This window comes from Podarcis pityusensis (assembly GCF_964106645.2).
Source record: "Podarcis pityusensis genome assembly, chromosome: 3".
NCBI lineage: Eukaryota > Metazoa > Chordata > Lepidosauria > Squamata > Lacertidae > Podarcis > Podarcis pityusensis.
The window spans coordinates 5,222,251-5,249,035 of record NC_138026.1 but is presented as its reverse complement, the minus strand read 5'-3'; the positions used below and the strand labels follow the sequence as shown (position 1 = coordinate 5,249,035).

Below are 26,785 nucleotides of genomic sequence, written 5' to 3'. Positions count from 1 at the left end.
CGTTGCTCTCTCCCAGCTCCTGCCAACCTAGCAGTTTGAAAGCATGCCAGTGCAAGTAGATAAATAGTTACCACTGCAACAGGAAGATAAACAGTGTTTCTGTGCACTCTGCCTTCCATCATAGTGTCCCGTTGCACCAGAAGCAGTTTAGTCATGCTGGCCACATGGCCCTGAAAACTGTCTGCAGACAAACGCCGGCTCCCTCGGCCTGAAGCGAGATGAGCACCGCATCCCATAGTCACCTTTGACTGGACTTATCTGTCCAGAGGTCCTTTACCTTTACCTTTTACCTACAGCAGAACCATATAGTTTCTTTGCTGTAGAGCTTGGGGAGGGAGGGAGATGTTGAAGCTAAGACAGAGTAGGTTGCCTATGGTAATCTAATAAGTGGTGAGATTCAAACTTGGGTCTGTCTTACCAATGCTGGTTGTATTTTGATGCAATGGTATGCTGTGGTTTATTGTTTCTGTTATGCAGTGACATGCTATGGTTTATTGTCTCACTTTTGTTCTTGAGTAACCTTAGTTAAGTGTTTTCCACCTGGACAAACTGTGGCTAGAATTAACTATAGTTTACACACACACACACAGCCAGTTTCAGACCTTGGATTAAGCTGTTTTTTTATTCAATAAACCATAGTAAAGTTTATGGTTCAGACCTAACACTGAACTTTGGTTAACAAAAAATGGGAAGTGAAATATTCTGGTCTCCTTGCAGCCATGCCAGAGAGGAGGAGAAGTGCGCAAACTGAGGCTCACATGCGCTTCTTCCTTTAAAGATACAATCTCGAAGTTTTATATACTGCAACTAAAGAACATAATGGCAGAGCATTTGAAAAGAAAGATAAACCTATCAGCCAAAAAAGCAATTAGAAGCCTAAATTCCACTGCACATTTCTGAAGATGCAATGGTGGCAGAAGATTATGCCTTCCTCAGCAGCTTTCAGTACCTGTCAGTAAAAATAGTAATGGCCACTGCTTCATGTCCATCCTATGTCACGTAAGACACATTCAAAACATACTAAGTATGGATACTGAATGAGTATTCTCTGCCAATATTTAATTTCAGAATTCTTCATATGTGGACTTCCAGGTCTGTAGATTTCAGTTAGGCACCTTTTAGCCCTCTTACAATATTTCAATGAAGTTGCATTCTCTATTCAGAAGGCAATGGCTTTATTTAGCAAGTTAAACATATCTCTTTTGCATCACTTTGTACACAAGTGGGTTGTGATCTAATCATCTAGACATGTGAGCCATTTTGTAAACAGCAAACTGAAGTGGGGGGAAATCAACTAGCAGATTTTTTCTTGAATGAACTGGCTAATTAGAATCAGTTTTTGAAAGTGTGCCAATTAGTGCTCAAATGCTTGGCTTTCGCTGCTAGATTCTGAGGTGGGTGGTTCATGTATAGTCTCTGGAACAAGGTGAGGGGTGTGCGCTTTAGGCCTAAGCCTAGGAGATAAGAAAGTTCCCCACCTCCATGGGCCAGACCTAGGCCAAATTTGACAGGTGGATGGAGCTGCTGATCTGTCAGTCTCCAGATGTCACAATGATGTCAGCTTATTGGACAATTTGACGTCCCAATTTGAAGTCCCTGGACTTCAGAGAGCCCAGGCCTCTTGTGTGTGAGGAAGTTCCCCACAGGGTGACTTGAAAAGTCTGCTGCAATGGACCAACATGGCTCCCCCTCTGGAAATCCAAATAAAAGTGTAGTAAGGCCTCCAGAGCTGGGGCACAGAGCCTAGGGCTTGCCAATCAGAAGGTCACCGGTTCGAATCCCTGTGACGGGGTGAGCTCCCGTTGCTCAGTCCCAGCTTCTGCCAACCTAGCAGTTCGAAAGCACGTCAAAGTGCAAGTAGATAAATAGGTACCGCTCCGGTGGGAAGGTAAACGGAGTTTCCGTGCGCTGATCTGGTTCACCAGAAGCGGCTTAGTCATGCTGACCACATGACCCGGAAGCTGTATGCCGGCTCCCTTGGCCAATAAAGCAAGATGAGTGCCACAACCCCAGAGTCGTCAACGACTGGACCTAATGGTCAGGGGTCCCTTTACCTTTAAGGCCTCCATAAAAGGTAAGAGGATATCCCACCAGCCCTTCTCCCCAGCACCCCCAGTGACACCTAAGATAACTATTGAAATGTATTTAACATACTCATTTTTATGCCTCCCTTCCCAGCCATGGTCTCAAAAAACAAAGACCACCACCCAACAACATTTTAAAAAACACAGTTGTTTAATGTTTTCACTAAGAAATGAACTAGATCCATAGGCTGTAGAGCAAGTGACTAAAACTCCTGTGGACATGCAACAAAAATACGGTTAGTGGGTTATTGCTTTTTTAATGAAAAGGCCTGATGCCTAAGAAGCAAGTCTTGTTCCACAGTATTACCATGTTCAAAACATCTGCCATGCTGGCTTGCCCACTGGGAGAGCTGCCCTTCTCTGGGTCCCATCTGTGGGGCTGGGTGAAGGCTTGTTTGACTGGAACAAGAGTGAGGGTGTGCTCAGTAGCTGCACCCGGATTGTGGAGCACTCTGCCCCCAAGTGCTAGGTAGCCCCCCCCTTTTTTTGTTTGTGCCAGCTGGCAAAGACTTATTGGTGGTTATCTTGCCTCAATCCTATTTTGTCGTGATATTGGATTTTATTGTGAAACGAGGTTCTTATTTGTTGCAAGCATCCATTTTTATTTATTTATTTTATATTTTAATTTCGATACCACTTTATATTTTTAATAAAAACCTCAAAGCGGTGTACAGCATATTGTAGTGCACACATATTGGAAAGGCAATTTATAGATAGATAGATAGCGGAAGATAGAGTCATAGAACTGTAGAGCTGGTTCCAAGAGACCATATTGCAAGTCCAACCCCTGCAATACCCAACATGGCTCACAACTGAGCTGGACGGATTGCTTGCCTGGTTTTGGCAAGACTACGTTTATGTGCTTGTAGAAAACCTTTTGCTTTTTATTTATCCGTGTGTCTCAGCTTCCACCTTCCTCTTGCCACATGAGTGAAACAACAAGTCTCCCTTTAAATAAGAGGTGTTTCCAGGGAGAATATAACTGACATACAGTATAGACCTTTGGGAATCTTAGATTACTGCACCTAGACTTATTGGGTGGCATCGAGCGCTTCTCTATTAGCATGGTTTTTCCATCTGTAAAATGGTAACAACCACAGTGTCTGCCTCACAGAACTACTGAGTGAGCAAGATCAAGGCTGTGAAGTTCTTTGGAAGAGCCATATAAATGAAAAATGAAATTGCCACATGACGACAAATCCTTAACCTTAGCATACTAATGGGCAGGAGCCATGGTAGGACGTCCCAGGTTCAGTCCCTGGTGTCGCCAGGTCAGGCTGTGAAAGAGCCTGGATGAAATCCTGGAATTTTGCTGCCAGTCAGTGTGTTGAAACTAGATAAACCAATGATCTGAATCAGTGTAAAGTAGTTTCTTATGTTTCTGTCTTCTTGGAACTAAATTTTACCCTATTCAGTGGATCTTACTTCCTAGTAATTGGGTTTAGGATTGCAGCCATAACTAGTAGCACCTTTTGCCCCTAAGAAATCTGCCTGCCCTTTTTCGCAGGGTTCAAAATTAGCAGGGCGCATTTTGTGCCTAAAGGTTCTCCATTTGCGAGCTCCTCAAAAGGTCTGGGTGCCATTTTTTGTTGCGCCTGGCTGACACTCAAGGATTACTGAAATGTATGTGCTTTGAAGCCTCAAAGTATAGGTTAAGGATATACAATATGTTAAGGAGTTTGAACAATAAAGAGCAGAGTTTTTTGAAAACTGAAGTATGATACCAGCATTTTTATTGTCAACACCAAATGGAACATGTATTAACAATTTCTGCTAAAAATGTGATATTAACAATGTGTCACTTATGTGAATTGCGTATTTATACTTATCAGAATAATAAATGTTGTTGACCCCCCCCCCAAATAAAATGGTGACTAGACATTCTGTTTTGGTGCCCACAACCCAGGTCCCAGAAGCCATTTGGCTCATAGCTTTTCTATCCCAGTTTCTAACACTGCTTTTTCTGTTTACCATAACATGCTCCTCCGTCTGAAGTGTTTTTTTCAGGGCCAGAAAGTTAACAAGATTTATCAAACAGTAGCCTTGCTTTCGACCTCTGCCCAAGCTTGGTCTGTTACTCTAAAATGGAGTTCAGCTCAGTCTTTGCATGTCACAGAAAGCCACCGCCATGTGTGAGCGCTCTTAATGGCTAGTGGCAAGAGGTCTGTAACTCAACAAGCTTTGAAACGGTGCTTTCTCTTTGCACTTTGAAAGGCGGTCTGACCTGTGTGTTGAATCATGTAACTAGGAACAGTTGTTGGGCAAGAACATTGACACTACGGCTGCTTTTTGTAAACACTACATTGCCATGCCTCTGCATAACAGAGAACATTTGTTCCAGTGTGTTTTAATGTGGTGCCAGGTTAATAATATGGCATGTACAGGAAGATGCAGAAGTTATTCCAGAAAAAGCATGTGATGCAGCTGTCATGAGACAATGCCACTACAAGATAGAGATGGGGGAAATCCCCTGATCAAATACTTCCCTGCCTTAAAACATCCCTGCACATAGCAGTGCTATACTAGAACCCTTCTTCCTGGCAGCAGTTTTTGATGAGGGGAGTACAGTGGTACCTCGGGTTAAGGACTTAATTCGTTCTGGAGGTCTGTTCTTAACCTGAAACTGTTCTTAACCTGAGGTACCACTTTAGCTAATGGGGCCTCCTGCTGCCGCCGTGCTGCTGGAGCACGATTCCTGTTCTCATCTTTTAGCAAAGTTCTTAACCTGAGGTACTATTTCCGGTTTAGCGGAGTCTGTAACCTGAAGCGTCTGTAACCCGAGGTACCACTGTATTAATTTTTTATCTCCCCCTCCTTGCATCAAAGGTGCAGCCACAGAAGTATAGCACATTGTTATTCTTCATTTCTTTTCGTTAGCTCATCAGCTATCCTGGTTTTTGAAGTCTAAGACGGTGTCCTTGGACTTCCACTGGATCAGCGGCATTTTTAGTTCAGTTGACTCACCCTGAAGAACACTACAAAAAGGGGTTATAAGTTGGTTGGGTCTCCTGTTTGTCTGTAAGCTTACTGAGCCTCATAACTTTTCTTTCTTTCTTTCTTTCTTTCTTTCTTTCTTTCTTTCTTTAAACACAGCCTTTTAATACCTGTGATTTTAAGCAGCCCTGTGGAGCTATTTGACCTTGAAATGAGTCATCTGTATCTTCTCTCAACTGAGGTGTTTGACACTGAAACTCCCCTCCCCTGCTCTCACTTGGTCCCCTTGGTCGGCTTTTTTGTGTATATTGTGTTGATTTTATGCTGCTGCAGCACAATTGTAACAGCACAAGGAACGGTTTGTGTCTGAGCAGCTGGAGCAGGCGTGTTGCATGCCAACCAGATGGGGCAGAGCTCCTCAGCTCTGTTTTCCTTGGTGTGGGTAATCCTTCATCTCCCACCACAACCACCTTGATACAAATCAGTAAATCAATCCCAAGTGATCTAGAGATCTAACAGCCCAATGGATCACATGCAAGATGTGGCCTGTATTCGTCCCCTGCACACACACACACACACACACACACCAGCCATCTGCCAATTCCAGAAAGACTGTTTGCTGGTTAGATGGTTTGAGTTCTGCAGGAGCTGGGATTAAAACATGGGTGTCCAGGAGTATCCTTGCGTTGGAGGATTGTATGTGTGCTTCTTTCTGCCCAAACTGGGACCTTGACGTGGACTTTTCTGGTTTGCTACCTTAGAATTTAACCATTAGCATGATATCTCCTGCTTTTCTGCTATGAGATTCCACCGTGTTTTCCCCTCTGCTTCGTACATAACCTGTTTCACAATCTCTTCCTGGTGAGACCCTTTCCCATATTTTACATTTTGGGAAAACTCATCCGGTGTCAGCACTCTCCCTTTGGACGCTCAGAGTTAAATATCTGAGGGAGGGGCTTAGACTAATTTGTTTTGTTTTTTTATAGTGCACATATATGTAACATTGCTAATTGCATTTGTACAGGCACTAAACAAAATGTGCCCTGCATTTCGTCCCTCCCTCCCCCAGCTCCCTGTCCAGCTGGTGGATGTAGCTGAATGTGTTTCAGTTGCAGCTGTTTGATAACAAGTAGAGCCAGATGCGCGGTGAGATAAAATATTCTTAGGAAACTGTTGTAGTTGGTTGAGCAACATCCCATTTCAGAATCCAATACTGGGCAGAAGCATGCAGAATAAATGGGTATGAAGTATGGCAGGCAGAGAAGAGACTCCGGTAACCTATAATATGGGGCTGGAAGGCCTTTGTCCTTGTGGCTGAAAACAGCAGGGGGTTGAACTAGATGACCTCTGGGTCCCTTCCAGCTCTATATTCTGAGTTCTATGAGATGTGTGTTAGTATGGTTACTTGTGAAGTATATCTTATTAAACACCTCTTAGCCTGGAAGTTTTTTCTAGTCCTTGCTACTGTCCGTTTTGGTTCCATTATCCAATGCAGGAAGTGTAGAGAAAACAAAACAAAGAAAAAGTAGTTGCCTTTTTATCATAGAAGAATAAAGGCTATGGTTGGGGGGGGGGTGTTGAGGGTTAATTACAGGTACAACAGTGCTTAAGTTTGAAGAACTGTGTGCCTTTATCATGAAGGAAGTTAATGCCAATAGCCCATCTCATTTCTAGCACACCCACATGGAAAAAGCCACCAGAGGTTCTCTGGCTTATAGAAACACAGCAAATCCGAAAATGTGATCTACCTACGAAATGTGTTTGTGAGTTGCACCCTAACCCACCATGCAGAAATTGCCGCTTAGTGTAATGCCTTCGTAAATTTTGGGAGTAGGTTTGGGATGTGGGGGTAAGGCTGAAGGAGGTGGCCACTTTTAGTTTTGGGAAGGGTGCCCTTGTACAGTATCTGGTTGGGAACCTGCAACTCGTGCACGGTGCAGCGGCCAGACTGCTCACAGGAACAGATACTGGCCAACAGGTTACTCTGCTGCTGAGAGACTTGCAACTGGGCCAGGTTCAAAAATTTTGCGCTAATTAACAAAGCCGTACACAACTAATAATAATAATAATAATAATAATAATAATAATTTATTATTTATACCCCGCCCATCTGGCTGGGCTTCCCCAGCCACTCTGGGCGGCTTCCAAAAAAAATTAAAATACTATAATACCTCAAACAGTAAAAACTTCCCTATGGGAACTTGGTCCCATAGTCAGTTCCAAAGCATGACCCTATATATTCCACCTCAACCACTCACTTCCTCTGATGGGACACTTCTAGGAGCTGAGAGTTTAGTGTGGAACTCCCTGCGGAACTCCCTGCCTGTAGAGATTCAGCAGGTAGTCAGCCCTCCCCCTTCAGGCGCCTGCTGAAAACTTTGTTGGTTACACAAGCTTTCACAATACAGTTTTTTCTTTTTAACAAACCGGAATCTGCTAATATTTTGTTGATGCTTTTAGTTATGTTTTGTGGATCTTTACAGACTAACTTTATTGCATTTTGCATGTTGTAAGCCGTCTTGATATATTTTATGAAAGTGCAGATTATAAATATTCAAAAAGATAAATAAACCTAAATTTGACTGAACCGAAAGGATGACAGCAAGTTTCAGATATTTATAAAGAGGATTGTTTAGCAACTACATGAAGCACTATATTGTTGAATCTGAACAAACTTGAAACATTTGCATGTGGCTTTTATTTAGGATGTGTTTCCGCTCCTCATAATTCAGGCTTCGTACACATTGTATAACAACAAAAAAAATATTCTAAAGCATGCAAACTAAACAAATGTGTGTACAGTTTCTTTATTTCTGCTACTGCTGGCTTGGAACCAGAACTACGACTTCTACTGATGTCTCTTTTCAGCAAAAGCACTGATTTCAGCAGGCATTGTTCATGCATACATTTTCCAAGCCTACCTTCATTCATTGAGGGCTAGAAACATATATGTTAAAAATAATAAAAGCTGAGTGCTATTCTCAAGCGTAGGTGGCCTCCTTATATGGTGCTAGCATTCTCTCAACTTGCCTATTTTGTACCTGTAGAATTAACACCCTAGGGTTCCTTAACCATATAATAAGAAGGAGCCTTTATTCAGTTTGGTTAAGGTATAAGGACACTTTAGAAAGGAAAACGCCATGCTGGCTATCGCCTGTGGAAGCACTATCAATAAAAGGACAAATACAAAGGGAGAATGGGGTACCTACAAAGATATCATAGAATTTAAAGAAGGAGAATAAAAATTAAAAAAAAGAAAAGACATACAAAATTGGATTAAATACTGGTTCCAATATCACCAATTAAATGAGATTTTTAAGAAAGACAAAGGAAGAGGATTTTCTGAGCAAGACTCAGAACTTGAAAAAGTACTAATGGGAAATAAAGAACAATTAGTCTCCAAAATTTACAAAATCTTATTAGAATAGGAGACCAAGGAAGAAACAACAAAAACATCCATGATTCAATGGGCAATTGATTTAGGACCCAACGTAGATATGGTATCCTGTGAGAGGCTATGGAAAACAACGATAAACTTCTCAGCATGCTGTACTCTAAAAGAGAACCTACAAAAAATGATCTACAGATGGTATCTCACCCCGAGTAAACTTGTAAAAATGTATTCTAAAAGGAACTAAACTATGTTGGATGTGTGAAGAGAGGGAGGGGACCTTCTTACACATGTGGTGGGGGTGTAAGAAAGCCAAAGTATATTGGGAGATGATATATTCAGAATTTAAAAAGATGTTAAGGCTGTCATTTCCCCCCCAAAAGAGAGATATTCTTGCTGAGTGTAATAGAGGGTGAAATACCTAAGAAAGTACTTAATCCCTTCCATTATGCAACAGCAGCGGCCAGAATAATGTATGCCCAAAGGTGAAAGGATAAAAATAGTCCTACAAAAGAGGACTGGCAGAATAAGCTAATAGAATATGTGGAATTAGCAATGCTGGCTGTAAAGTTAAGGAATCGGGATGAATCGGACACAAGAGAGTTGTGGGAATACTTTGGAGAATATATAAAGAAATACAATAACAAGTAGGTTGCAGTTAAAAGCAGCCAGAGGAGAGGTGGTGATTAAGGAAATGCAGGTAACAAGAATTGAGGAGGGTGTGGGCAGTGCAAGAATGTAGGATAAATTATAATAACTGTTTCGTGGGTGTATCAAATTATGGAAAATGTATAAATAAATAAAAATTAACACCCTAGGCTTTTTTTTAAAAAAATAAGATTTTAAATTTATTTTTTAATTTCAACAACAAAACATACCCATACAAGGAAAACAGAGCTTAGTACAGGAAAGAAAGAAAAATAGCAGCTGATAGTTTTAGACATTCCAAGAAAGGTAATCAAACGAAAGTATCTCCATGAGTTGATGGAGGGTGAAACCATGTTCGATTGTGTTAATGAAGTCAATAAAAGGATACCATGTTGCATAGAAGTTGAGAGTCTTTCCTCCCCAGATCGATATAACACCCTAGGCTTTTTAACAGAGAAAAGTGTATTCGTGGTAACTATGTTAAGGACGCGGGTGGTGGTGTGGTCTAAACCACTGAGGCTAGGGCTTGCTGATCAGAAGGTCAACGGTTTGAATCCCCGCAACGGAGTGAGCTCCCGTTGCTCATTCCCAGCTCCTGCCAACCTAGCAGTTCGAAAGCACATCAAAGTGCATGTAGATAAACAGGTACCGCTCTGGCGGGAAGGTAAATGGCGTTTCCGTGTGCTGCTCTGGTTCGCCAGAAGCGGCTTAGTCATGCTGGCCACATGACCCAGAAAAACTGTCTGCGGACAAACGTCGGCTCCTTCGGCCAGTAAAGCGAGATGAGCGCCAGAACCCCAGAGTTGTTTGCAACTGGACTTAACTGTCAGGGGTCCTTTACCTTTTTATGTTAAGGAAAATTGCCACTGTGCCCATTGGTTGGTAGAACGGGGCAAAAGCCAAGCGCCCAGAAGTTCATGCTGACATCTTGTTCTGCCATTCATGTTTCATGCTGGAAGTCTGGAAAGATCATGCTGTGAGTCTGTTTTGCCTTCCTCCCCTTTTCCTGGGGACAATGGCTAGGGGATTCTCCCACTGAAAGGGGCTCTTCTGAGAAGCAAACTCATGCTGGTTCCCATCTTCTAGGCACCTAATGGGAGGTGGCATGTGGGGTCACAGAGTTCTCTGATTGTGAGAGCTGGAGGAGCTGGTGAATGTTTGGGGGATGCACAACGTCACACCAGAGAGAGAGAGAGAGAGAGAGAGAGAGAGAGAGAGAGAGATCCATGCTCCACCCTCCTTCACCCATTGTCCTGATGGATTTATTGACCAAGTCACTTCCTAAAGCCCTGCTATGAAGTGAAACACATCACACATCTTTCCAAAATCACAACGTTTAAAGACGATATGCACACCTATCATGAAGTAGGTTCTACTGAATTCCGTGGGACTTACTACTGAGTAAATAAGACCGAGTTGTGCCACAATATGCATACAGATTTAATTTGTTCAGAACAGGTAATTTTGCTACAATACAGGGAACTCACAACTTGAGTGAGGGTTTTGTTCCGGGGATACGCAAAAACTCCTTGGAACTGCTTTTAAGTGTTCTGCCTTACTTACTAGGCTCTGTGAGGTTCTAGTGAGATCTTGCAGGGCCATCTGAGAGCCTCCCAGAAAAACCCAGCACAAAATGAGCTTTTAAGCTCTCCGCCTTCTGTGCATTTAATTTGTGTGTTTTTCCACCAGCCAGACTTTAACTGTGTAAAGTTGAAAATGGCATATGTTAAACACACAAGTTGCAAGTTTGTGTGTCTAATAGAGACTCTAATCCATGGTTATCAGCCTTTCATTCTTATTCCCCCGCTCCCCGCTTTGATTCAGGAAGCTTTCTCTGATCAGCAAATGCAGCTTTTGTCATCCTTATTTTTCTCCCTTCCTCATCCTGTGTCGTGCTGCGTGCATCATCCATCAGGCAGGTAGGAGGATGAGTTGTGGGCAGATGACGCCGCTGCTTTTTTGGCACTCCTCGCAGGCTGGGGGCAGAGCAAATGAAGCTCAATTACGCAAATACCGGAGGCACCGAAAATGTGCCACATCACTTGTGAGCATGACTGGAACCGACCGTGAATCACTGCTGTTGTTAAGGCTTTGTGTGTGTCAGCGCAAGTGGGCAGGAACACAGCATTTTAAAAAAATGCTAACAGAATTTCTGCTAAGAAGCTGCAAGCTTATAAACATGACTGATTCTTTTTTTGTGTCACATTTTGAAAGGACAGCCATCGAGGCCTGCAACTTAGAAGCAACTTACTGCCACCTCCTCCTAGATTTTTAGTTGCTGAGAAAGGAGGGGAAAAGCTTAATACCTTTAAAAATCTGCATTCAGTGATAACACTGTAGCTCTCAGCAGCAGCTGATAGCAGTTAGGTATCAATGTTTTACAACTGCAACAAAAGACTGAAGCGGTGTTTTGCTTTGTAAACCCAAAGTTTTCCGAAGAGATTTGCTAGAACAGCTACCAAGTGTCACTCCCGAGTTTGTATTTTGTTTTCATTGTTGTTTTGATGTTCTCCTGGCAGCCAGTTCCCTGCTTGCCAAATAAAGCTGACTTTCTCTCTCTTACGAATTTCCCAAGCCTGCATGTTTCAAGTTTAGTCAGATTGGCTTCTCTTGGCTAGAATGGTTCAAAGCAGACTTTCGTTTCTAAATGAATTTTTGTCAGGGGTTTACGTTACTATGTAGTGCAAGTATTTGGTGGGGAAATGGGTTTTGATGGTTAACCTTTTTTAAAACAAACAAACAAACAAGATTAACTTTCATACTTTCATTTTAAGAATGTGAAGGAACTTGTTTCTCCAGGGAAGGGTAGGAATTGTATGTTGGTTGCCTATGACCAGTGATGCAAAAAAGGCTGGTGAAGATTTAGTAAATACTATGCACCGAAAGGCTTTGCCAGTTGATGCAGCATTCAGGAGTTTGCTAGCAATCGCATGCTTGCTTAATGAACATGCTTAATTTCCTCGACTTTTGTGCTTGCAATATATTATAAAATGTCTTAATTGCTTTATATTCAAAAGCAATTTACAGAAAATAAGAATCTAATAGAATTGCAGAACATTATACAAAGCAGAGGTCCAGTAGCAGGCAAAAGAATATCAAACCATTTAATAATAATAATAATAATAATAATAATAATAATAATAATAATAATAAAATTTATATCCCGCCCTCCCCAGCCGAAGCCGGGCTCAGGGCGGCTAACAACAATAAAACAATACAAAAGTACAGCATAAACAACAGTCTAAAATCATTCATTATAAAATTAATTAATTCAAGCCACTGGCAACCATTGGGCCAGAGCTCCGCGAAGATTGCTGAGGGAGGGAGTCAGGCTGTGCCCTGGCCAAAGGCCTGGTGGAACAGCTCTGTCTTGCAGGCCCTGCGGAAAGATGTCAAGTCCCACAGGGCCCTGGTCTCTTGTGACAGAGTGTTCCACCAGATCGGAGCCACAGCCGAAAAAGCCCTGGCTCTAGTTGAGGCCAGCCTAACTTCTCTGTGGCCTGGGACCTTCAAGATGTTTTTATTTGAAGACCGTAAGTTTCTCTGTGGGGCATACCAGGAGAGGCGGTCCCGTAGGTACGAGGGTCCTAGGCCGTATAGGGCTTTAAAGGTTAAAACCAGCACCTTAAACCTGATCCTGTACTCCACCGGGAGCCAGTGCAGCTGGTATAGCACCGGGTGAATGTGATCTCGCAGCGAAGACCTCGGAAGGAGTCTCGCTGCAGCATTCTGCACCCGCTGGAGTTTTTACAAAATAGAGTTCAAATATCAAACAAAAAGTCCAATCAATGTAGAATTTAAAAATCGAATACAGTCATACCTTGGCTCCCGAACACCTTGGGAGTTGAATGTTCTGGTTCCCAAACGATTGAAAACCAGAAGGTTTTCGAACCTTTTTTGGATGCCAAATGTCCGGCGCTGCTTCCGCTATTGTTTCCAGCGTGCCTGCACAATCAGAAACCAATCGGAAGCTGCACCTTGATTTCTGAACATTTTGGAAGTCGAACGGACTTCCGGAATGGATTCTGTTCGGCTTCTGAGGTATGGCTGTACAGGGATACAATACAACACAAAAGAAATCAAACAGTGTATTAAAGATATTTCAAAGACAAATAAATCAATCAGTCTCAAAACAGAAATTTAAACCCCTTATATATAGAATAAAAACCAAGCACAGTACAAAATACTAATAATACAATAAAGCTATTTCCTTACCAATCCCTTTATAAAACAGACAAGATAAAATAATCATACAGCCTTGGAATTGACGTAAAGAGAAATATAAAGATAAACATTGTTATGACTACAGTAGACAAGCAAGGCAACCTAGAGGAATATTTGTTTTACTTACTCACTTAAGAGACATCTTGCCATTCCCAGATACCATAAAAGAGACCTTAAATGAATGTCCCGTTTCTCTTATTTGTACTTGGAAGCTGCCTGCATCTTCCCTCCTAGTGGGCGTTCTTCCACTGCTTGTACACTCCTGACACTTGGGCTGGCACCTTCTTGGAAGCTGCGAGGCACATGTCCAGCTGTCAAAATGCCTTCAGGCTTGAACGCAGCACTTGCCACATTTAGTAGCTAGACCTGACAGCTGTGCAAAGTGACAGAAATGGGCAAGAGGGCAGTGGTCAGCTGTGCTAGAATAACTTTTATCTGAACTACATTTTTCAAAGAGGTAGGCTTTATCTAGGTGGGGAACCTGGGAGTCTCCAGGTGTTGGACTTTAGATCCTGCCAGCACCAGCCAGCATGACCAATGGCCAGGGTTGATAGGAAGCCCATCACATCTGGAGGGCCTCATCAAAAGACTTGTGCAAAGGCATACCTAAATACCATCTTCCTGACCCAAGTTTCATCACCATCTCAGCCCAAAAAACTTCAACGACCCACAGAGTCCTCTTCTTGACCCATCTAGCTACCCATCTGATCCTCTCGTTTTCTGCCTCTTCTGAGCCAACTTCTCCAACTACTGCTTATTTCCCTTCTATCAGATTGCAGGTCATCTCCCAGCTGCAGTTTGGGTAGCATTAAGACCATCTTTCCTGCGTATTCCGGCCCTTCTTGATCTTGGGGCAGAATGCATCTGTGCCTGCAAAAGAGTACTGTGATTTGGCCTAGTCCAGGGGTCTGCAACCTTTAAGACAAAAAGAGCCACTTGGACCCGTTTCCGAAGAAAAAAAACCTGTGAGCCGCAAAACTCGTCATTATAAAAATAACTTTTTTGTCACTTTGAAAAATTATTTCTTTGTTTGACCCCTCAGAATTACTCCTCCTCATAGAAATAAACGTTAAATTAACAAGTTACCTTTTTGTGTGTGTGTGTTCTTCACTCCCCTTCAAAACAGTGACCAGCGTACATTCCCCCTTTCAATGCAGTGACCAGCGTACATGCCCCTTACAATGTAGCGGGCGGGCGGGAAGGTGACGTCGGGACGGTGCATGTCTAACGCACGCACCGCCCCCATGCGACGTCACAGCCAGTACAGCGCCCGCCACAGTGGGGAGTGTTGGGGCGCACAATGCGCCTCCTCCCCTCGCTAGTATCCGCCCCGGAGCCGCGGCAAAGGTGTAAAAGAGCCACATGCGGCTCCGGAGCCGCGGGTTGCAGACCCCTGGGTTAGAACAATCCACCATGAGTGGTGCATTTTTGCAAATGTTGTGGAAGATATATAGTGAGGGGGGAAAGTATTTGATCCCCTGCTAAATTTGCCCGTTTGCCCTCTGACGAAGAAATGACCAGTCCATAATTTTAATTTTAATGGTAGGTTTATTGTAGCTGTGAAAGACAGGATAACAACAGGAAAACCCCCAGAAACCCAGAAGACAAAAGTCTTAAATATGCTCATTTTTTACTCTGGTCTGTTGGCTCAAATGGTGATTGCGGTTCTGTTGAAAATTAACACCGCTCTGAAAACATAGTGCTGCTGTAGACTTTATGGTGTTTCGAGAGATTATGATTATCTTTGTATGTTTCTCAGTTTTTTGCATCCCTTTGTAAACAGCTCGTCAGTCATTTCTGATGGGCAGAAATTTCCTACCCGCAGAGTGAACTAGCTTTCTTTTGCTAGAGCTTCCTCATAAGACTGAGGGTTCACTTCCCATTCATTAATAGCTCAGTCCCTTTTGCACTAGGAACTTCGGGACAGGGCAGTATTAAACAGCTTGCTAACTTCGGGCAATTCAGTAGGGTGTGTCAAGAGGCCGATTACTGACTCCACAGAACAATTAGGCTGCAGTTAAATTTGGAAATGACACTCCAGGCCTGTGGATCATTCACAGTTAGCCAGAGAGTATAGCTCATTACTCCTGATAGTATTGTCCTCAGTGGATCTATCTCAATAGCACTTAAGGTTCTGCTTTACATACCAGGTAAACTGGGGGTCAAATAATATTGGCTTTCCCCAGAAGATCCAGAACAGCATGGATATTTTGTGAAGATGGCAACCATTTTGCTATAAATCTAGGGGAGAAAGACCTGCATCAGTGTAAATGGTACAGAAAGTAAAAAAGCATTAGGCACTTAGAAGTGCATTATTAATATGACTTTAGGTGCTCCCAAAGAACATTCAGCAGAAGAGATCTCAAGATTTTCTGAGAAAGTGGTAGGCTTTGCAGTCTCTCGTAAGTGCTGGATTTGCCTTTGGAGAACCCTAACTAGCATTCTGTAATAAGTAAATTGTCTCTTCATTACATGGACAGCTCATCGTCTCTTATTCCAAGGTATATGCAGGAGTTTGATCCTTCCCCTTTCATAAACACGAAAACCCTGGAGATTTTATGCTGCTTCAAAAACTCACTGCATTTTTTTCTTGCCGAGTTGTGGAGGGTTCTACCAAATATCCCTAGAAAATTGTTATAGGTGATGTTGCTGGATGTTTCCAGATTTCCTCTGTTTCAATCTGGAGGGCACCTGACCCAGTGACCTCCAGATGTTCCTGCACTACAATTTCCATCATCCCAGACCATTTTCAATGTTGGATGAAACTGAAGGACACTGGAATCCAACATCTGGAATGGCACCAAGCTGGGGGAGGCAGAATAGCTTTTGAATTTAAAGCGATGGACACGACTCACCCTGTTGGATGTGTTCTGCCGCCACTGTTGGAGGTGCTATGCCTCTGAATTCTAGTTGCTAGAAACCACAGGAGGGGAGAGTGCTCTTGCTCTTCGTGTCCTGTCCGTGGGCTTTGATTGGCCACTGTGAGAACAGAATTGCTGAACTAAATAGGCCACTGTTCTGTGGGGCTGGGCAATATATCAATATATTGTCCCAAACCAATTTGAAGTCCATATTTCATAATTTTTGACCTGGCAATATATCATGAAGTGTGTGTGTGTGTTTGTGTGTGTGTGCACGCGGGCTATGCAAAAATAACAATGTGGGGGAAACCGTGAAGCCAGCCAATGCCTCCACATAGCTCCATACTAGTTTCAGACATCCTGATATATTGGTATATCATGATGTTGAAACCCAGATATTGCCCAGCCCTACTGGTCTGCTCCAGCAAGCTCTTCTTGCATTCTTATGGAAGCTGGTAACCCTGCCTCTTTTTGCATTCAGTGACCCCAAGGCCACATCGGCCAGCCAGGTCAGAAGGCAGCTCAGTGTGGCCCCACTTTGCTCCGGCGGGGTTGGGGTCACTCCATTGGCCACGAGGGCTGCCATCCCCAACACGTACGCACCCACCCCGGGCACCAGCAACCAACGCTATGCCGCTGCCTCGCCCCACCTCCACCCCTACTTCTCCTTTCGAGAACACGTTGGAAAGAAAAGCACAAGTTTAAAAAGAAGCATGTCTTATTTTCAGAGAGCACACCCGACCGTTGTCATGTGTGCAGCTGGCATGGTGGAAGAGGCCGCACTGTGGCAGGACAAATGGGCAGGGTTGGGTGGGCGGAGCTTGAGAGACCTTGCTGCCAGTGACAGGTTTACTTGTTTTGATGAAAAGGCATGCTCTGAAAAGCAATGGTTTTAGATGCAGCATGTGTAGAACAAAAAGGTCATTACCAGCTGTGTGCAAGGGTTTGTGAGAGTTTGTATTCTGCGCTCTCTCTCACTCTCTCTCTCTGTGCCTCTTTTTTTCTGTGGGAGTTATTTCCTGTTGTTGACTCCAGTTCTTTATTTAGAACCACCTTAGCTACTCAGCAACTGCTAGTTGGGGTGGGGGTGGAGAGAGGAACAGCGTGATTACAACTTCTAAAGGCTCCTTTCAAACAGATGTATCCTTGCTGTAGCTTCATTGAGAAAGGAGAAGCTTGACTTGGTAATTTAACGGGGAGAGAAATGCTTTGCATTGGACACACCATTTTTTGTCTGTTGACACCGCCAATGCTCAGAAGCAGCTAGCAAAAACAAATAAATAAAGGCAAGTGGGGCGTGTTGGCTTTCTTTTAAGTGGGTGCCTGCTCACTTCAACACCAACAAACTCAACACCCTATAAAAGTTATAAATACGTTGTATAGAAAAAGAAAGAGGCTATCAATGCATGTACAGTGGTACCTCAGGTTAATTCGTTCCGGAGGTCTGTACTTAACCTGAAACTGTTCTTAACCTGAAGCACCACTTTAGCTAATGGGGCCTCCTGCTGCCGCCACGCTGCTGGAGCACAATTTCTGTTCTTATCCTGAAGCAAAGTTCTTAACCTGAAGCACTATTTCTGGGCTAGCGGAGTCTGTAACCTGAAGCTTCCATAACCTGAGGTGGAGGCAGTCTCTTTTCAGCTGACACCATGGTTTCTTATGCTACAAATACTACAGCATTTTCAGTCTCCAAGTAGCAGAAAGAGGGTTTTTTCCCCTGCAGTGGCTGCCAGCAAAGAGAGCACTTTCCAACTGTTGACCAGGGTGTCTGAAAGAGCACGCACACTTACCAAAACTATGAGACTAGTTGCATTGCATGCCCTGTGGCTTGCAACAACTGTAATAATTATTTGTTGTTGTTGTATGGTAGAGACATAACAACGACAAATTATTATTTCCTCCAAGGAGCTCAAGGCTCCTCTATGTTTTATCTTTACAAAAACCCTGAGAGGCGAATTAGACTAAGAGAGAGTGACTGGCTCAAGGTCACCCAGCAAGCTTCTTATCTGTGTGGGGATTTCAGCCCTGGGCTTCCAGGTCTTATTCCAGCACCCTAACCACTACACCACACTGTCACTGTAGCTCACACTTAGGCAGTCATGGTTCCATTATGATTTTCAACTGCCTATTTTAAATCCATTGGGCTGGCATGTCAAGTCCTGCCTCAGAACTGGACTAAATGAGTATGTTGAAAAGTTTTGTGTGTTTTTCAGGGGATGTGGGGTGATTGGACAGTTCTGTCTGTGGCATTAGATCTATGAAGGCCTTTATTAAACACATGATAAACAAGCAAGTGAGCTTTTGCAGTGTTATTCAGGGAAAGAGCTGCTTACTCAACTGTGCACCAGAGGATGTCTGCTCAGCCAACTTCATTTGGATTGCAACCATTACGCAGCATATACTTCCACATTATATAGCTATCAGTGCTACAGTTCGGTGGGGCCTGTGCTAGAAAACATCAGTGGATTGCGTCCACAGGGTCTTTTTTTGCACAACAATCGTGCCAAAAATGTGCTTAGCTGTTGCCTTGCCTTCCTGCAAGTCCCTTTTCTAAAGAAACTGTGTGTTTGAGCATGGCAGGATGAGCATTCCCAGGTGTGGAATTGTACAGCAAGGCAGCAAAACATCCACAAAGATCTATATTTTTAACCAACCAAGCATTTTCATAAAATGGTGCCAGCATAGGGGAGGGGAAGCAGTATGGCTCAAGATTAATTAACAGCACTAAAAATACCAAGTTTTACCTGGAACATTTGTGTAAGCATATTCCATGTAGCAACCTGAATAGCAATTAAATGTGCTATCTGGAAGGGAAGGGAATATTGAGGGCTATCCCAACAACAAAGACAGTTTTAAGGGATATGATACAGATTGGCCTGTTTCGCATGTAACGGGAAACCATGGTTTTGAGGTAGGACTTGTGTTCACATTTCCTCCCTTAATACATGCGAAGAGAGGATAAAAAAAGCTTACACTTTTGAACTAACCACAGTTCCCTGTTACAATCTGCTCTTGTGGAATTTTGGCTACTTAGTACAGTAGCATGTCAAACCACAGTTCAATCCTAGTATGTGCCCCAACATAGGAAACTGTGGTTTGTTCTAATGGGGAACTTTGGTTAGTACAGTTGAGAAAGACCTCTATCTCATCCTTCCACATCCAAAAACTTAAGAGGAGGAAGGGGCAGCCTGCAAGCCTGGGGCAGTATATGCATTACCATGTCAAAGGAATGCACCAGGCAGAGAGTTAACTCTTTATTGTCAAATATAACACTGACAGTCACTTCTACGGCTCTGGAGACCTCCACACCCCAATCTAGTACCTAGGCAGCTATTCCCAGGTCTGTACTCTATGGAGCAGTTGCAGCAACCAGGAACAAGTCCCCCTCCACCAGTACCTTCCCCTAACAGGCTATGCACACTTAGACAGAGACTCTGCCTCTGTGGAAGCCCTTTCTTCCTGCTTCAATTCCCTCCTGATTCTGTGAGACGGTAGTGCAAGGAAAGGGTGGGAAAGCACCTGGCCCTTCACTTGCCTGGCCTGCCTCTTCCTCCAGCCCTGAAGCTCCCCCTGCCTCCAGTTCTTGTCTGCTGGCTGGTACAGGTGGCCACAGACCATTGCCCCCCTCTCCCGAGTCAGGCTTCAGCTCCTCTTCCCCCAGGGCAGACTCACCAGAGTCCTGTCAGTCCCTGACATACCACTTCCTCTGGCTCTAGCGTGCTTTTCACTGCTGGGGTCTGAAGCAGAATACAGTCATGCCGCATGTTACGCACATCAAACTTACGCAAATTCAACTATATGTGCTGGGCCGAAGCTCCACTCCAGCCTTTTCCTTCTGCCTTGCCAGGACCTGCCTGCATTCATTCATCTCTCTGCCCACCTCCCTCCTCTAATGAGGTAGGAGAGCTGAAAATAATGCCAATATATTTCACATCTGGCAACCAACTCTGGAACACTTCCAGAGTTAATGCTAAATACTTTACTTCGAGTACAAAATAAAATAAATAAAACCACATTATTATTATTATTTTAAAAGAACACTTGAGGCCCTGGTTATTTACCACAGTGCAACACTGCTCTAACACAAGCAGCCATACCCTGGCAAACCCCAGGAATACATGCATGGTCCCATCTCCCCTGGCACTTAGGTGTGGACTCTGATCTGAACAGTTGGCAACCACTGTCTTTATATTGCATTTATATATGTTTTATTGTTAAATCACTTTGGGATGTTGTATGGGAAGGCATTCATAGATGATGAAATAATAACAATTTCTAGAAACTCGTGGCTGCATCAATGGAGAGAGGCAGTTTGAATGAGACTAGGTGAGCTGTTTTGACAACTCTATAAATCCTAGAAGAATTTGATACACAGTGGTACCTCCGTTTGCACGTGGGATCTGTTCCAGAGCTCCAGTTGAATCCCGAGGAATTCACAACCGGAGGTGCCACTTTTGTGCATGCACAAGGCATGGTAGAGTGCTTCTGCGCATGCGGCGAAACCTGGAAAAATACTTCCGGGTTGGCCGCGTTCACATCCTGAAGGATGCGCAACCAGAGGTGTGAGTATCCCGAGGTACCACTGTATAGGCAACTCCCCATTTGTATGCGATTGGCATGCGTGTGACTGCTGACACCTGCACTGTTTGGGGCACAAGGGAGTGGGGCCAGAACAGGGCAGGCTTAAGCATGTCCCACTGATGTACATGGTGCCTCAGAACACAACCTCCGTGTAAATGGGAAATTGCCTGTATTTCATTCATGGTTTTTTAAATTGTAAGTATTTTGAAATGGAATGAGAGGCAGAGTGGGTATGGAAGTGTAAAGAATGTTTGTTGTGTTAATTAGTTCATTGAAACTGGCCTTGCACTTGCTTGTAATGGAACAAAATGGGAGTTGGGAGTTCAGGCTACATCTGACATTCTCCTGATGATTTCTGGCAGTCATTTTACTTCTAAATTTGGTGGTGCAGACTTACTTGTCTGCATATGTGTGAGAGAGAGTACATATATAATATATGGAACATATAGCTCATTTTATGTTTGCTTAAATTCAGCCAGGGCTGCTCATATCTGCTACCTCCCTCCAGAATGTCCTAATTCTGCTCCCAATAAAGCCTGAATTCAACAACAACAACAAACAAATCTTTATTCTCAACACTGATAATAAATTACTCAAATTCATGAAAATGCACTTATTTTTATGAGCTTTCAATGTTTGATGATATCACTATAGTGGAAAAATAAACTGAAGATTTAAAAAAATCAAGAGGAAAAGCTCTTTTCATAAAAGCAGGTAGAGAAGCCAGCTTCTTCCTCCATGTTATATCCAGCTTACTAGTTAACTTTCATATCAGTTTGTCAAAACTATTCAGTTCCTGAGCCATTTATCAAAAATCAGTTTGCAGATTATTGCAGCAAGAGGAAATCTTATTTAATTTGCACTTCTCCAATGTGGCTGGCATGTGTGCATTTGGATATTTATTTAATTTATGAATTGCTTCTTATAAAACATCCTCAAGCTTCATTAAACAGGGGAGACTTTAACAATGAAAACATGTATCAAAACAAGTTTCAAGACTAATACAAATACGGGGGGGGGGGGGGAATCCACCTTAAAAGGCTTGTTAGAAAAGGAAGGTTTTCAATAGGCACTAAAAATATAATAGAGAAGTACCTGTCTGTTATGTAACAGCAGGGAGTGCTAAAGGATTCAGAGCTGACCTCCTGATGGGATGGTATCTGCAGGAAGCCCTCATGTAGAATGCAATGTGCTCAGGTATACAAGAGGTGAGACAGTCTTTTAGGTATCCTAGTCACAAGCTGACTATAGCATCACACATCCGGACCTTTTCACCAATGCAATTATTTCAGCTGCAGCATAACATAAGAAGAGCACGGCTGGATCAGGCCAGCAACCAAACAGCTCAGCATCCTAGTCTCACAGTTGCCAACCAAGTGTCTCGGTGGGAAGCACAAAAAAACAGGACCTGAGCACAACAGCACTCTCCCCCACCTGTGGTTCCCAGCAATGGGTGTTATTTATTTATTTATCAGTCATTAGACATATTAAGTCATTTTTTTTGTTTAATGAAATGTAAGTTCAAAGCCAGGGACGCGGGTGGCGCTGTGGGTTAAACCACTGAGCCTAGGACTTGCCGATCAGAAGGTCGGCGGTTCGAATCGCCACATCGGGGTGAGCTCCCGTTGCTCGGTCCCTGCTCCTGCCAACCTAGCAGTTTGAAAGCACAACGAAGTGCAAGTAGACAAATAGATACCACTCCGGCGGGAAGGTAAACGGTGTTTCCGTGCGCTGCTCTGGTTCGCCAGAAGCGGCTTAGTCATGCTGGCCACATGACCCAGAAGCCGTACGCCGGCTCCCTCGGCCAATAAAGCGAGATGAGCTCCGCAACCCCAGAGTCGGTCATGACTGGACCCTTTACCTTTAAGTTCAAAGCAAACTTACCATACAAAAATCAAAACAGATATAAAGCTAAAACAAAATGTAAATGCAAACTGCTTCTGACAGTAGAGGCTACAAATAGCCATCCTGGTTATTAATCCTCCATGAATTTGCACAATCCTCTTTTATAGCCACATGGGAGCAGCCAAGCGGGGGTAGCTGCCCCGCCCATAAATAAAAATATGTAACAAACTGAGGTTCTGCCCCCCTAACAAAAATCCTGTCCATCTGAGTAGGTGGCCATTTCTGTCTCTTGTGGAGGGAAACGCCACAGTTTAGCTATACCTTGTGTGAAGGCAAAGCATGATGGCATGATTTCAGGGTTACAGCCAACATTTCAAGGTGCACGAATTGCCTTTTATCATCCTATTTTACAACAATTTATATAACTCTAAAGTGTCACTTACTACATTACCTATTACACACCTCTCTTTAAAACTTCCGTGCGTGCGCCGAATTGCAAGAAGAAAGGATTTGAGATGGGGGATTGGGGCGGGGGAGAGAAAAACTCTTGGATTTAGTTTCCCAGGTTTAAGAACAAACTTCCAAGATGAAGGAAGATTGGTCACCGGTTTCTTCCTACTGATTTCGTGACGCAGCTGCCGCCTACTCCTACTACCGTACTTGGGCGCGGGGGGGGGGGATAACCAATAGGCATTTTGAGTGGTGGGAGATGGGAGAAATTATGAGCAGCTATGAACAGGGCCAGAGTGCTTAAACCAGCTCGCCAAACTGCTGCCCAAAGGGGTAAATAAACTGCCCCCCCCCCCGACTTAATTGTATTCAACACGATCCCATAAAGCCATTATCCTAGACAGGGGGGAAATGCTATGAAATGTTGCCAAAACGCAGCGCACCCCACCGCTCTGCCATTGGTATAACCGTACGTATGTAGGTGTAACTGGCGGGGTGGGGGCGCGCGGAAGGCGACTGGTTTCGGTTTGGCTCTGTAGCGCCGAGATCTACCCCAGGCGAGCCGAAGTTCAACCGGGGAAGCTTCTGCTTCCCTTGTCAGGGCAGCGGGCTGGCTGGATTGGCAAGCGAGAGAGGCTAGCGAGCCGCTCTGCCTCCTCGTCAGCAGCGCCGCTCCCCGCCGGCCTTTTACGCGGCTGCGGGCATTGCCGGGTTATGCAATGGCTGGGAGAGTCCACCTCGCTCACCTACGGCTGGGGAGAAAGAGAAAACATAGTGGATCCTCGCGGGGGCCGAGAGGGAAAGGTCCGGCCCGGGTAGAGCGGCGAAAACAAGCCTTCCTCCGTCTATTCGCACACATGCCCCGGAGGAGGCCCTCTCTTCCTTTCGCCAGCCGCCAGGCCGGCGCTCCCCCCCCCCCCCGTTCCCCTGATCGCTGCCCTGGCTTGCAGGAGGACCCCCAGCTGTTGTTCCTTCTGCAGAGCTCCTGCTGCCGCCGCCGCCGCTTCCAGGCGCACTCGCAGTCTTGCTCCACTTTTGACTTGTTGACCAGTTTCAAGTTATTGAATAGCTCGCGTGCTTAGCATAGTTGTGGTTTTCTCTGCTCAGCAAGCAAGCAAGCAGGCTTGTGTGTGTGTGTGTGTGTGTGTGCGCGCGCGCGCGCGCGCGCCCAATTTAGGAACTGCTTTGCATGTGTGTGCGTGTGAGTTTGCGCGTTTGTCAATGGAGCGAGCTCCCTTCCTCGCCACCAAGCTTGCAACTTTAACGTGTGCACGTGAAGCTGTCACGGGCCACGTGCGTGTAGACCCGGCTGTCTCGATGCCGGTTTCCTTCTCTTTCTCCAGCTGTCTGGATCCCACCCCACCCGACCCGCTCTTCGCCCCGGAAACGAAAGTCACCTGGCTGGGTTGCTTTGCTTGCTTTTTGAAAGACGCTCTGCCGCTGCAAGGCGCCTGTTTGTGCGTCTTGTGTTTTCCTGCGGAAGGCAGTTCAGCTTCCAAGTTCGCCCCGCCCCGCATCTCCAGTGGGATGGAGTCGGGCTTCACCCCCCCCCCGCTCCCTTGTGTCGCCTGGGGCAGCCGGACTCCATAGGAGACCGTGCGCGCCCCTCCATTCATTCCAGCATTCACAGGTGGATCTAGAGGCAGGTAGGCTCGTTTGCAGCCTCCGTGGCTGGTTTCAGAGCTGGCCCTGAGGAAGGAAGCCGGCGCAGGGCCGCTGGGCATACGCAGAGCGCAGCTCACCCCCCGGCCCCCGACGCGCCGCCCTGAGATCGCCCGGCGGCGGCGAGGACGCCTGCTGCCCCCCTCGGACGAGAGGCCGGGTGGGCTCAGGGGAGGAGGCGGAGACGCTCGCTGCCGCCGCCGCCGCCACCCTTTCTCCTGGCGCTCACCGGCCCGGCCTCTCCAGCAGCTTTGGCGTGAGCCCGGCTGCTCTGGCCCCGCCTCGCCCCCGCCACGAAAGGCGCATGGAAGCGATAGCTGCCTGGAGCTGGGCGGCTCCGCCTCCTGCCTGCTGGCCCCGCCAGGGGGGCCGCGTGTGCAGATCGGCCTGGTGTCGCGGGATGGAGCGCCGAGCCAGCGGCTGAACGCGCCCGCCTCGCCCGGGGACAGAGGCGGGGCTTCCCAAGCGAGCCAAAGGGCAAGGAGCTCGGGGAGGCTCTCCTCCTCCTTTCGCTCGCTCGCTCGCTCGCTCTGCCTGGCCGGGGCTGCTGCTGCTGCTGCTCTCCTCGCAGCGCCTGCCGCCTCTCCTCCCCCTCCCCGCCTCTCTGGTCCCTCCCCGCCTCTCCTCCTCCTCCTCCTCCTCCATTGTATAATGCTTCGTGACCGCCGCAGCCCGAGCAAAGCGGAGGCTTAAATCCTTCCCGAGCTGCATTCGCTCCCCGCCCCCACTCCTCTCCTCCTCCTGCCCCCCGCCAGCCCCCCACCCGCGGGCGAGGAGAGCGACATATGGAGCTGGGGGAAGATTAGGAGGAGCGCGCAGGAGCAGCCCCTGATGCTTCTCAGCTCTCAGGAGGAACTGCATGTGGTAAGTGCAACTCGCGGCTCGCAAGGAAAGATTGGAACCGGAGAGGAGGAGGGGGGGGGGGTCTCTTGCCGCTTTGCCCAGCCCGGGGATCCACTGGGTCGGGGAGATGCTGAGAACTCTGCCAGCAAACTGTGTTGTCTCGGGGAGAGGGCGAGGTGGCGATGGAAGAAGGCAAACCCGGAGGCTGCCGCTTCAGAAGTAGCCCCTCCCCAGTTGGTTGGTGAGGCAGTGAAGGCAGAAGGGGACCCGTGTCGCGGGGAGAGGGGCAGGAGGGGGCCGAGGAAGCGCTGCCTTTCGGTTGCATGATTTGCTCCCCCTTGTAACCTTCCGGAGAACTACCTTTCTCCCCCCCCCCCCGCCCGCCTTGAGAGAGATGTGCAGGGAAAAGAGGTCGGCTGAGTTACTTTTCTTCCTTGGAAACGGTTGAGGGTCCAAATGTGCAGACGGATCGGAGGTTCCCGTGTTGCTTTGAGCAGGTGTGTGTGTGCGTGTGCGCGCGCGTATTCCGAATTTCTCATGTTCTCTCCCTCCTCTGTGTATGAGTGGCGCATTTAAGAGTTTCTCCGAGCCATGTTTACAGTGCAACTTGCTTTTGCTCTCCGATAAGTTTCAGTATGTGCTGCAGACCAACATTCGCTGGAAACTGTACCCTGTAATTTTGCTTTCTGATCCTGGAGGAGAGGAAGAAGTAGCGTGGGCGTTTCAGAACCTCGAGCTGGGAAAGTTGAGGGTCTTGTTTCGAAACAAACTGGCAGACCCCAAGTGAGGGTGATTCTGTGTTGGTGAGGACACTTTGAACTGGGAAAAAGAGGCTCAACGCAGAAGGTTTTTGTAGGTGGAACTAAAATTCTTTAAAGTGAGACAGGTTGTAAGCCTACGTGTTCTGGTAGGTTACTAAAAGAGCTAGATTATGGTATTCCATGCTTTGGCGTCTCAGCATGACATTGTGGTGGTGATGTCTGTATGTGGGTGTCTTTTCATGGAGATATTCTGCATCTTAAAAGCAGTGCTAGCTGCCAAAGCTGGTCTTTAACATGGAAACTAGTAAGCATTATTGTTCCTAAGATTTGTTTTGCACTTTCTAGTAGATTCTAGCTTCTCCAGTCATTGACAGCACATAAATACTGAATGCATGTTAGTACCTCGGTTGGTTTCCTACCCTTCTCATGGAATATACACTTGTTTTTCTTGATACAAGATGTTTTGTGGCAGGGACTTCTCCTGCAAATTAGCAGCGCAAA

The 26,785-nt window shown here is 45.6% G+C and overlaps 1 protein-coding gene and 1 long non-coding RNA gene across 4 annotated transcripts in view; one reads left to right on the top strand and one right to left on the bottom strand.

The window, feature by feature from the left end:
• The window catches only part of SERTAD2 (SERTA domain containing 2), a 134,973-nt gene that overhangs the window by 72,726 nt on the left and 35,462 nt on the right, over window positions 1–26,785 (top strand). Inside the window, exons 1-2 of one of the 3 annotated variants that reach the window (XM_080999284.1) lie at window positions 25,120–25,544; window positions 25,914–26,020. The exons of 1 other annotated variant lie outside the window; for it this stretch is intronic. In XM_080999284.1, coding sequence (XP_080855410.1) covers window positions 25,980–26,020 — 41 coding nt within the window. In that variant the 5' untranslated portion in view covers window positions 25,120–25,544; window positions 25,914–25,979. Of the gene's footprint in view, window positions 1–25,117; window positions 25,545–25,913; window positions 26,021–26,785 lie in introns of those variants that run through there. One more of the 3 variants, XM_080999281.1, reaches the window with a different exon arrangement.
• Window positions 600–24,525, bottom strand: LOC308473703. The gene is made up of 3 exons (XR_013984221.1): window positions 24,416–24,525; window positions 13,409–14,151; window positions 600–1,691 (listed from the first exon to the last, which is right to left on the bottom strand). It is a non-coding gene; the product is annotated as an uncharacterized lncRNA (long non-coding RNA).